The sequence below is a fragment of the Hyaena hyaena genome, unplaced genomic scaffold (genome assembly GCF_003009895.1).
Source record: "Hyaena hyaena isolate Hyena2069 unplaced genomic scaffold, ASM300989v1 scaffold_80, whole genome shotgun sequence".
Classification (NCBI taxonomy): Eukaryota; Metazoa; Chordata; class Mammalia; order Carnivora; family Hyaenidae; genus Hyaena; species Hyaena hyaena.
The window spans coordinates 4,029,866-4,042,429 of NW_024080712.1; the positions used below are offsets into that span (position 1 = coordinate 4,029,866).

A 12,564-nucleotide genomic window follows, 5' to 3' on the forward strand; every position below is an offset into this window, starting at 1 on the left:
ATTGTTCTAGGAGAAAATCCCACTACTGAAGACTGGATTGGAAAAAAAAAACAAAAAAAACCAAAACCAAAAATAGTTGCCATAAATGCAGCACCGGGGTGGGTGGTGTGGATTAATTATCAAAAGTTTCCATTTTCCCCAGTTTTCTTCTATTTCCCTTCTACAAAAGTATCCTTCCTCCTTTTCCATTTGCCTTTCTGCTTTATGTGTAGATTATCTGGTTCTGTACAAGGTTTCCCAGACAAGTGAAATGATAAACCAGGCTTGAAAAAGAGAAGGATCAGAGAAGAACCAAAAATCTGTTTGGGGCACAGGAATAAACAGGCACAACATCCCCAAATCCCACACTGGGGGAAGGGGGGAAAGCAGTGGAAGGAGACCATGAGACTGGGAGGAATAGGGGCCTGGTCTGGAGAGCAGGCCTGGCAGGGGAAGCTGGGGGCCAGTTCTCTCCCTTCCTGAGGCCGGCAAGCTGCCCGGGGGCTCGGGAGTTCCTCTGTGCAGTCATTTCCTAACCAGACTCCTCCTGCTTAGGACCACTTCCTCCCATAAGAATTTATCTTCAACTCATGGCGGATCTCCATCCTAGACTCAGTGTGTGCATGAAGAAAGCCTAGGGTTTAAATGCTGTGTTGGGGGGAAAGAGGCCTCCTTCCCTATGAGCTGCAAAGACGGTACACCTCACCAGCGCTGTCTGCTTTCCTCACTGAACCCCTGGCACATCTGATAATGGGCTCTTCAGTGTCCTCTCCCCTACATGGAACTAGGGAAGCTGAGCAATGCTTTGAAAGACAGCAAGCGATGGAGTCAGCAGGTGGAAGGCAGCGTAAGGTGAAGCAGTGAGGCTCGGGGGCCCAGGGTCACAGGAGGTAGCAGAACAGGGGAGAAGCACAGTTCAGGTGGGGATCAGGAGCAGGTGTACACAACTATAGTTCCGAGGCCCTGTGGCCAGAAGACTGGAGCTGGGGTGACCTTTCTGATTCAGTCCTGAGGCTTTTCTCTGCATTCTTTTTTAAAAAATCTTCATTTACTTATTTGGGGGTGTGGAGGGGCAGAGAGGGAGGAGAGAGAGAATCCCAAACAGGCTCCATGTGGGGCTCGAACTCACAAACTGTGAGATCATGACTTGAACCGAGATCAAGAGTCAGATGCTTAACGAACTGAGCCACCCAGGCGCCCCTCTGCATTCTTGGAAGGCTGGCCCTCCCATGCCACCCCCTAAGCATGGCTGGCCAGGACTTCGTCCAGGTTGATGAGCGACTGTGTCAGAGAGCATAAAGTGAAGGTGTGGAGAGGACGTTAACTGGTCACAGGCAGATGGTTGGTGTCCTGGGGTCTTCCAGCCCTTAGCTCGGGAGCAAAGGTGTCTGTCTCTTCCATGCTGTCAGCCGCAAACCTTTCCCCCGCCCCGCTTGAGTTCCAGCAGTTTGGACTTCCACTCTGCACAGATTTCTGCCCACCTCCCCACCCAGAGTCTGCCAGATGCACAATTTCAAGTTTGTGTTTAACGCCCCGTTTCTCTCTGTCTCACAGCCGTCTCCAACCTGGACATTGAGAGTAAGCTGAGTGTATACTACCGCGCCCCGTGGCACCAGCAGAGAAACATCTTCCTCCCGGCCACGAGGCCGCCCTGTGTGGAGGAGCTGCACCGCCGTGCCCGGCAGAGCCCGCAAGCCCTACGCAGAGGTGACTGCTCCCGGGATTGGCTGGGGGGGGGGGGTGCTTTTCAGGGAGAGGACTCAAAGCCTGTCCATCCGAGGGGGGTTCTCTGTGCTATCAGTTCCAGCACCTCCCCTTGTTACAGTAAGTACTTTGAAATGATCCCTTTTCTACCCTGAAATGAAATTCACGGGTAGTATCACCTGCTTATATACACAATTAAAAATAGCATCATGGTCTGAATATAATAAAAAGAATTTTAAAGGAAAATTATAATATTTGCAGTATACAATGCCTGGGCATGACTGCACTAGAAGACATAATGCAGCAGTCAGATGTTTGTGCCTATCAAAAGTAGGGTTGGATTAAGTCAAGACAATCAGAAGCCATTCTGAACAAAGAGTAGAGGGAAATGAAGGAGTGGAAGGGCAGAGGACACGACCATAAAAACTGGTATATTCTGCATATGTTAAACATGAGCAAAAAAAGACCAGGAAAAAACCTTTGGATTATAATTAAAAGAGAATTTGGTTTGACTCAGAAATAGGTTCTAGGCTTTTCTCTTATAAGAAATTCTGGTAGGACATTTGTGGGACCCAGGGCACTATTTCATTGTTTAGGAACATCCTGTGCATTGTAGGAAGGTTGTCGTCCTTGGCTCCTGCCTAAATCTCTCCCAGGAGATTCTGCTCCCATTGAGAACCTATGGTCTTGTCCATTCTACAGCATGTGGAAGCCTGGAGAGGTCAGAAACCTTGCTTAGGGTCACAGAGAGCCCATCGGGTAGAGTTGCCAAGGCCCAGATCCAGGCCTCCAGACCCCCAGCCAGAGCTCTTTTCCTCCTCACCATACACTGTGTCCTAGGAAAATAAATAATTTCTCTTTCTCTCTCAGTCCTAAGAAAGCCAGAGATAGGCACAGAACAGCCAAGGTACAAGATAATAGTCTTCTCTTACTTTGCAGTGGCTTAAAACCATTCTAAGTAGGACACAGAGATTAAAAACTGGCATCACCCTGTTAGAGACCCCTAAATTGGGTATGAGAAGTTGGCGTGCCAACTCTTTTGGCCTTTAGATTTTCGCTGTAGAGACAGATGGTAGTTGTACATTCAATGTCTTTTTTTCCAAAGTCCCTGTGTTCCTTTAAGGAATGGTATTTTCTGAAAGCATTACAGTTCAAATAAAATAATGTCATTAGCAGGATGAAGAAATGACAAATTTATTTTCAGCTTATTTTCTTCCACACATGTACGACTTCTCCCTTTTCCCATATCCCTGTCTTCTCCCCCTTTAAGGAAAGAAGTAACCTACTCATATCCGTAATGCAACCGTTCCTAAAAATTCCCCTTGGTTATTAGTAGCAGATACTGTGACACTTATGATGAAGAGTAGTGATCAGTATCCTCTACAAGTATCTCTGGCATTCTTACTGTTCACTTTGATTTTTTAAATTGAGTCACTTCGATTTTATAGCTGGCTGAAAAGTCCTTTACCACATTTTTAGTGCAAGCCACCTTCTGGAAATCTTCCTTAACACATTCCCCATTCCCTAGCAGCCTCGATTAGGCCCCCTTCCTCTAATACTATCCTTTGAGTCCTCCCAGTCGTGCCATTTATAGGCTTATAGCATAACTAACCTCTTACAGGCCTATCTCCACTCTTAATCCATGAGCAACTCAATCAAGAGCTAGGAGGATTTCTTATTCATTTTTTTATTCAAATCACTTAGCATGAACCTGACATGGAGTAGGTCCTCACTGAATGTGTGTGTGAGTAAATCAAATTCTGTAGAAAACTGGTTGAGCATTGAGGGCATAGAATGACAGGGGAAACTGATCATTCTCACTAAACATGTTCTCTGATCCCATCATCAGAGAGCTTGAGTTACGTTAGCCCTTTAGACACCACTGTTTTTATCCCTTTATTATTATTCATAAGTCATCCCCGATTAGATTTTTCCAGACTCAACCAGATAACATTAAGCTGCTTGTAAGCTATCACATTTCACTGTGTTGTCAGGTTTGGACTTAATGACAGAACTGAGGAACAGCAAGTGCCAATATCAATTTTCTCAGAACTTCCTCCTGGGGGCTCAGAGCAGGATACAGGGCCTCCTGGGGTTTCGGAAGAGGACCTCAGAGCTGTGTCTTGCCCTCCACAGACTGGCTTTCTTTGAGGTTGTCTCAACAGCAAATCTTGGGTGTAGTAGTTTTAATAGCACTGCAGAGAGCCATAAACAGGAATTATAGGCATCATAGAATTAAAAACATGCAGTGTGGAATTAAAATTAGAAAGTGACTTTTTTTTTTTTTAACCTTGTCCAAGAAACACAGTAGCTTAGCAGTGCATTCATCAGAACACCACTTCTGCCATCTGGTGGCTGTGACGAACACCTAGCCTGCCACAGCCTTGCTCCACCGATGATGCCGCAGTGACCTTCCCTGTAGGGTCCCTGTGTGGACAGCTGGAAGATCCGGGCTTCCACCAGGAGTGAGTGGCTAACGAAGCACACGCAAGCGAAGCTGTGGTGGTGGCAGCGCTGTGCTCCTTTTGGAGATGAGGCTGTAAGGAGGGAGCTGAGGGGACAGAGAGCAGAACCTAGAAATTCGCTGTTTTCAAGATCTGCTCAATAGCAAACCCCTCAACACAGTCTACTGAGGTCCAAGCACTGTGCTGAACCTGGGATTCAGAGGGTGATCACTGACCTTCGGTCCCTGTCCACTAGGAATACTGTGTAGTGAGGGAGGCACGCAAGTAACCAGGGAATTTCAACAGTGATATGGGTACTCAGAGGAAAGGCCCCGATCAGGTCATGGAGCTTCAGAGAAAGAAGGCTGCCCAGAGCAGTGGATTTCAGATTATTCGGTACATGATTCCTCTTTTTCCCTTTTTTCTTGGCAGTTCTTTATGCTCAGAGCCAGTAATGGCTTTAAGTGATGCCACTGTCTGTGTCTAAGAAAAGAGAGAAATTACTAAGTGGCTATGAAGAGATATTTATATTTCCTTTTCTTTCCGAGTTCAGAGCTGAGGCCTAAGTTCCATTAGCCTAAGGGAGGAAGGACCAAGTCTACTGCAGCTTCAGACGCTAGGAGCTGACTGCTCTCCCCACCCCACCACCGGAAAAAGTATTATTAGGGAGTCATTAATCTAGCCTGCCTCTTCCCAGCCTAGGGCAAATGAGAGAGAGAGAGAGATTTAAGAAAGTGTAGGAAGGGAGCAACTGAATGGGAAATCGAGTTGCTGTCTCCCTCCTGATTCCCTTCCTCTGACCTTTTCCTAACCAGTGACACCTGTATTCTACTCGTCATGAATTTTAAAGTGTAACTTTTTCTTTGTGCTGCCCATTTAGAAAAGCCCACTGTTTGCAGAGGAATAAAGAAGGTGGCACTGGACGTAGGCACTTTAACAAGGAAGACATTTATTTCAAAAGGTCTGATAAATGCCAGCTGTGGTGGCAGTTTAGCAAAGACTAACCTATATGTGCTGTGGATCTAGGACTTAGGAGGGGTCCTGAGATTTCAGGCCCTGGGCAGGAGTGTGGGCGGGAGTTAGGCAGGCACGGGGGCGGGGGCTTTTAGTGTGCTCAGTGTGCTGGGCAGGGTGTGCTTTGCAGCTTGCCGAGACACCCGGGGAGCTAAACCTTGCTGCTTCAGTGATTCTTGTGAAGAAGTCAGGACCGCTTCATCCCACACATGGAAGTCTCTTGGCTTTCCCCAGAGGTAGCTTTACTCCTAAATCAGACAACAGTCATCATTGGGATTCCTTTACTGACTGTTATGCATGATGGGGCTTAGATAGCTGCGGTGATATGCTGGTCACAGGTTTCTTTCAAGAAAATTAAATGTAGATAAATAAATAATTACACCATAGGAAGATAAAATAAAAGCCCCGATGTGTAGCACAAACTAATTTCTGTCATGTAAATCCTCCCACCTTGGCCTGCTTCAAGCTACCAGTAGTTTAACAACTGGCTTGCAAAGCCCCTCAGCGTCCAGCAGTCAGCACCTCTGAGCCGGTGTGAGGCCCCTCACCTGCCCGACAGCTGGGGGGGGCGGTGTTCCTGGCGCTCCCTCGGGGCTCCGCCATGCCTGTGCCTACCATCCGCTCCAGCGTCAACGTCAACAAGTCTGCCACCCTTGTTCTAGACCTTTTTTTTGCTCATGTTGTTTTGAAATGAGGTATGTTGAAAAATGTACTGCTTTTTCCAGACTCAGAGTGAGCCATCTCGTAGAAAGATTACAAGATGGACCCACTGAAATGTAAGCACCAGTCTTCATGTGAAGTGAACGTTTAGTTTGGAACCACTCTGAAGATCTTATTTGGTATACAGATGAGCTACAGTAGCAACAACTTTTTTCTAGCCTTTTGCTCATCCTCCCAAGGGGGAAAGAGAAATGGAAAATGCCAAGGATGTTTGTTTCTGTATCATTGCCTTTTCTGCCTCCAGAACACCGTAGCCGGAGCGACCGCCGGGAACAGAGAGCCTTGGCCCCGCTTGCTGTAGCGGCCCCTCCGCTGCCTGCCTACCCCCCAGCACACAGCCAGAGGCGGCGCGAGGCGAAGGACCGGCACTTCCTAACGGTGAGCTTGGCGGCCGGCCAGCAGCCCTGTCCTTGCTCATCAGAAAGCATGAGTGGGTTTTGGGAGTCACAGTGTATGAAGCTGGGCCACATGAGAGAGAGCAAATCATGGGCATTGGAGAACAACTGGATTACCGGGCATTGGAGAACAACTGGATTACCCCCTCCCTTTCATTCATGCCTCTTCTGGGGAATAGAGTGGGGATTCAGAAGTATTTTTTTAGGGAACTGTTTGCACAATGCAGCAAAGCAATAATAATTAAGGACTTGAAAGTCAGAGGGAAAAATTTGCCTCAAGCCCTAGTTTTTCGGCATACAAGCTGAGAGATTTAGGGCAGGCTACTTCTTTGCCCTCAGTTCCCTCATCTCTAATATGGGGATATGAATAGCATCTACCTCATAAAGTTTGAGGGTGAAATGAGGGAAGACATGGAAGGAGTGTAGCACAGTGCCTGGCACAGAGTGAGACCTTAATATACATTAACTGTTACTATTAAATGCTAACTGGCCAGTGACAGTGAGGATGATTCAGTGGAGGTGGGGGGCGGGGGCTGGGGAAGAAATGGTGTGAAAAATTACCATTTGGAGCTGAGCCATGTCCTCATCTCATGCTCCCCATTCTCTAAGGGAGGCTAGTTCTGCAGGGTAACCAGTTACCAGAGCACCCCCGTCACTGCTAGGCATTTCAGCTTTGCCTGGGCAGGGAGGGGTGGTGGCTGTAACTCAGTGCAGGCCCCAGGGATGGAGGCACAGAGGAAGCCGGGCCCAGCTCAGACCCCTGCCATTGCCCCGGCTGAGCTTTCTCAGGCCTCGGTGGGGATAGGTGAGCGCTTTGTGCCTCTGAGGAGGGCAGCGTGGAAGTGAGGGGCTATGATTTCTGTGACCAGATCAGCCCACGTGGCGGCCAGAATCTAAAGAAGTTACAAGTGTGGGTCCAAGTTGAGGTTTTTACATGAAATTAACTTTGTATGTATGATGATAAACCCTGCACCTTCATGGTTTTTACACTGTGCAAAATATTTGGACCACATGACCCCCAGCTGAGAACAGGCTTCATCTACACGAGTCTGCATGCTGGAACACTTCCGGCTAAAACAGTAAGCGAGAGTGGACAGCACATAGACAGTCTTCCTACTCGTGGCTGCACAGTAGGCTTCATGGACCTCAGGTTCATCGAGTCTGTTCAGTGCCCTAGCACACTGAGCTCCATTGCTGCGGTGTAGCCCAGAGAGGAGAAAGGAAGGTGAGAGACTGTTAGGGCCTTCTAGGTCTTTCTTTATATAGCACAGTTACACATGCTAGTGATTTGTCACAAAAGCCCCTGCTCGACAAAAGTTCTTATTAAGCTCAAATCTGCTTGCTAAAGCATTTGCTTTTAATGAGGCATTTTCTGCATAAAAATGCTAAAAATATTTTTCCATTCATTATAACATGTTTTGTGGCTCATTAAGTTGTTTTTTTCGGGGGGGGGGCGGATGGGAGAAAAGAATGCTGAGCATTTACAGAAATGACATAAAATATCACCATTTGTCATAATCTGCATAATTTTTAATAAAGCCTAAATACCGAAGTAAGGCTATAGGAAAAAGCCTAAAATAACAACAATGAAGGTGCTCCATTGACCCAACAAACATCAGTGAGAGAAGGGGTCTAGATCATGCTTACATAAACCAGAAAATGTACCCATCTCAAATGATAATACTCACTATTTCCAAGCAATTGGGGTAATTTTAACTTTCATTTCTCTGAGTTGAGGTCACCAAGTTCATTGGAAGATCTTCCATTCAGGCTTTATCCCTCAGATCTGGAGGGGACACAGAATACAGAACTATGCATTAGGCTCATACGGGCTACATATTGCTGCAAGAGAAAAGTCTACAGGGACAGGACATTTCCAACCAAATCGCTAGACAGACCTTTTCTTACACAGCAAACTGCTGGATAGACATTTTCTTAGACAGTAACTCTCTTTTCATTTATGAGACTTTAGTGAAGCCATGTTTTTTCTTCCTTTAGAAAAGCATTCCTAATGAGATTCTGATACACAATCTTCCACAACCCTGCACTCCGTTGTACTGTAGTTTGCTCATTAATAGTGTAGACTGTGAAGTCAACTAGCTGTGTGACCCTGGACACATCATTCATCATTTCAGGGTCTCAGGGACAACAGTACACAGTACCTCATAGGTTTAAAGACTGAATGTGTTAGTACATGTGAACAGTACCTGATGCACAATAAGCACTCAATATGTATTAGACATCACCATCATTACTAGCCAATCAAGTTCGTGAAGTATCAGTGATATACAATAATAAGATTCTGGAGCTAACTAGGTTTAAAGCCCAGCCCTCTCATTTTTTTGGTTGTAGGAGTTTGAAAAATTTACATCTTTCTGAGTCCCAGTTTGTCTGTAAAATGAGGATAATAACCTCAATTTTAGAAGGTTGTTATGAAGACTTAATACGATGTTATAGAAATACAATTAAATTCTATATGAAAAAGTGCCCAGCATAGTACCTAAAACAGATACCAGAATCTATATTCATAATCACTTCGAATAAAACTTTTGCCACCAAATGAAAAGCCTGTAACGTATACTCACATATAAGACTGGAGGAAGTATATAAGTTGTTACACTCTTTCTAGAGAACAATTTCCCAATAATTATCAAAACTATAAGATATTAAATTATGCTAGGTGAAGTCAGACAAATACCATATGATTTTACTTTCATGTGGAATCTAAAAACCAAAACAAGTGAACAAACAGAAACAGACCCATAAGTACGGAGAATAAACTGATGGTTGCCAGGGATGGGTGGGGATGGGCAAAATAGGTGAAGGGCAGTGGGAGGTACAGGTTTCCAGTTAGGGAATGACTAAGTCATGGGGATAAAAGATGCCGTATAGGGAATAAAATCAATGGTATTATAATAGTGTTGTATGGTGACAGATGGTAGCTACACTGTGGTGAGCATAGCACAATGTAGCATAGACTAGATTTGTCACATCACTGTTGTACACCTGAAACTAATGTAACATTGTGTCTCAATTATACTTCAATAAAAAGTAAATGAAGTGGCCAAAAAAACAAAAAAAAAACAAAAAAAAAAACACCTGTAAGATGGGGCACCTGGCTGGCTCAGTCAGTGGAGCATGCAACTCTCGATATTGGGGTTGTGGGTTCAAGCCTTATGCTGGGTATAGAGATCACTTAAAAAAAAAAAAAACAAAATCTTCTAAAAAATACTGTTTGATTCAGCAATTCTATGTCTAGGAATTTATCCCAAGGCAATAATGGGCATGTATGCAAAGATTTATTCACTAAGGTGTTCATCAAAGCACTGTTTAGGAAAAATAATTACAAATACATTAAATGTCCACAGTAGATACTTAATTCGGATATTGTATCCTATCCTATGAATATATCAAAAATAGTGTTATGAATATATCAAAAATAATGTTATAAAACAACACTCAAAGAAATGGAAAATATATATTTTATCATCAGGGATTTTTAAATCGTGTATAAAACTGTATAGTGTGAGCTCAAAAAATGTCTAAGGGTGTATATGTGAGTATATATACATACATAATATATATATGTATGTATACACACACACTCATATACAGGAACAAGACTGGAAGGCTATATACCTGTGGTTCCCAAACTGTGTGATGAGGTACTCCAGGGCACTGTAGTCAGATCCTAAGGGTACACTGGGATACTGTAAATTTTCAAGAGGTACAGTGTCCTCTGTCTGTAGCTGGTGATGGCTCCAAAGTAGCTTCATAGCCAAGTGGAAAGCTTGGTTTCTTGACATGTGATTTAAATAAAAGTTCTCCAAGGGGAATGCACAGGAAACCGACCAATTTAGCTTTTTAAAAAAACCCTCTGCTGAAAATTCAAGGTTTGTCTCCCAAGTTTACAGTCCATCTGGGAGTCCTCCTTCTTCAAGGGTGGCAAAGGAGATAATCTTAGGCTGCCCAGATGGTTTTCCAGAGGAATTCCACTAAACCTTCAAGGTTTAGATAATCCCAATGCTCTAAAAATTGTTTCAGCGCACTGAAACTAAAGTAGAACTTCCCCATTTCTTTTATAAACCTTTTATGAAGACTTGATACCTAAACCTGGTAAAGACTGGGAGCGTGGGAGGGGGTGGGAACTATAGACCAATATCACTCATGATTATTAATGCAGAAATACTAAATTAAACGTTAGCAAACAGAATACCACATTAGAAATTAATATACCATGACCAAATGGGATTTATTCTAGGAATGGAAGGTTGGTTTAATATTAAGAAATCTGTTAGTATCATATACCATATTAATTCATCTAAAGGAAAAAACCCATATGATTATCTCCATAAATGCTGGAGAGGCCTTAAAATTTAACACCTATTCTTTATAAAAAGACCTGAGAAAATAGGAATTGAGTGGTACTTCATTAACACGATAAAATATATACACCTTAGTCCTAAAGGCGGTATCTTAATGGGGAAACACTAGAGACATTTCCACTAAAATTAGAACAAGGCAAAGATGCTCACTATCTCTGCTACTAATTAGCATTAGAGAGATTAATCAATGCAGTCAGACAGAATAAATCAATTACAAGCATAAGAATTAGTGAGGAAGAAGTAAAGCTACATCTAGTTGCAGATGATATGATACTACAGGATTTTCCTGGTAGACAATCAATGATAAATCTCAAACAGTAAAAGAATTCAGTAAGGTAGTAGCATACAAACAGAAAAATCAATACCCTTCATTTACACAAATGATCGCCAATTAAAAGCCCTAAGAGAGAACACTCCATGTATAGCAATAACAAAGAAGATTAAATACTTAGGGATTAATTTACGAGAAATGTGCAAAACCTGTGTGAGAAAAACTGTAAGGCATTCCTAAAAGACACAAAATTGGACTTTCTCAAATGGAAAGAGGTCCCCTGTCCTTGGATAGAATGATTCAGCATTATAAGCAAGTCAGTTCTAAGATAATTTAAATCTAACACAATCCCAGTAAAAATATCAATAAGCTTCCTTTTAAATTGAGTTAGACCTATTGTTACTAAAATTCTTACGGAAAAACAAACATACAAGACTAGCCAGGAAAACAGTGACAAAGGAAACCAATAAGGAGTGAATAGCTCTACCAGGCATTAAAATATCTTTAAAGCCTTTAAAATTACAACAGTGTGGTACTGATACATGAGTAGAAAAATGTACCAGTAGAAAAGAATACAAAATCCAGAAATCAATCCAAACATATATGAAAATACAATCTACGATAAAGGCAGTATCTCAAAACAATGGGGAAAAGATGGGGGTTTTTCTTAATGATGCTGGAACAACTGGGTAGCCACTTGGTAAAAGACAAATTTCATCAGGGTTTCTCAATCTCAGCACTACTGATGTTCTGAGTCAGATAACTCTTCGCTGTGGGGGCTGTCCTGTGCATTGTGATGTTTAGCAGCATGCGTGGCCCCTACCCAGGAGATGCCAGAAGCACTCTTCCCCCTCGCTGTGACAACCCAACAGATCTCCAGGCAGTGCCAAATGTCCCTGGCGAGACAAAATTGCCCCTGGTTGAGAGCCATGTAATGAGATCCATACCTCACGTGATATACACGATAAAGTTCCTAATGGATGAGGGACCTAAATATAAAAAATGAGACCATACAAGTACTAGAGCAGACTAGGGGTGAATTTTTTTTAAGGTTTTAAGTAACGTCTACACCCAATGTGAGGCTCGAACTTACAACCCCAAGATCAACAGTTGCATGTTCTATGGACTGAGCCAGCCAGGCACCCTGGGGTGAATTATTCTTTAACCTCAGTCTAGGAAAAGACTCTGACTCAAAATACAGGGGCAGTAGAAGAAAAGAGTGATAAACTTGAACAGTAAATATTTTTGCATGCTCAAACACCAGAAACAAAGTAAAAGATAAGCAAAAACTGGGAGAAAATATATGCAATATGTACCACAGATAAAAGATTATTATCACTAATAGATAAATACCTCTTCAAAATTGAGAGACAAAGAAAGGAACACCTAGTAGAAAAATGGGGATGGGCGGGGAGGAAGCCTTGAACAGACAATGCAGAAAACACAAAACTGTTGCTTAAACTGTTCAAACTCACAATTAGAGACATGCAAACACTGAGAAACAATTTATCACCTAATTAGATTGGCAAAAATTAAATATGACAACATATATATTTTATTGGTGAAACTAGGGGGCGGGGGTTGGTGCAGACACGCACTCACAAACAGTGCTGGAGGAAATGCAAGCCTGGTACAGTCTATCTGGAGGGGAA

At 43.3% G+C, this 12,564-nt stretch overlaps 1 protein-coding gene across 2 annotated transcripts in view; it reads left to right on the forward strand.

Annotated features, from left to right (window-relative positions):
* NHS (NHS actin remodeling regulator) overlaps positions 1-12,564 on the forward strand; it is a 345,744-nt gene that overhangs the window by 295,076 nt on the left and 38,104 nt on the right. For both annotated transcript variants that reach the window (XM_039233929.1, XM_039233930.1), the window contains exons 2-3: positions 1,534-1,686; positions 6,106-6,239. In XM_039233929.1, the coding sequence (XP_039089860.1) occupies positions 1,534-1,686; positions 6,106-6,239 (287 nt within the window). The remainder of the gene's footprint in view (positions 1-1,533; positions 1,687-6,105; positions 6,240-12,564) is intronic.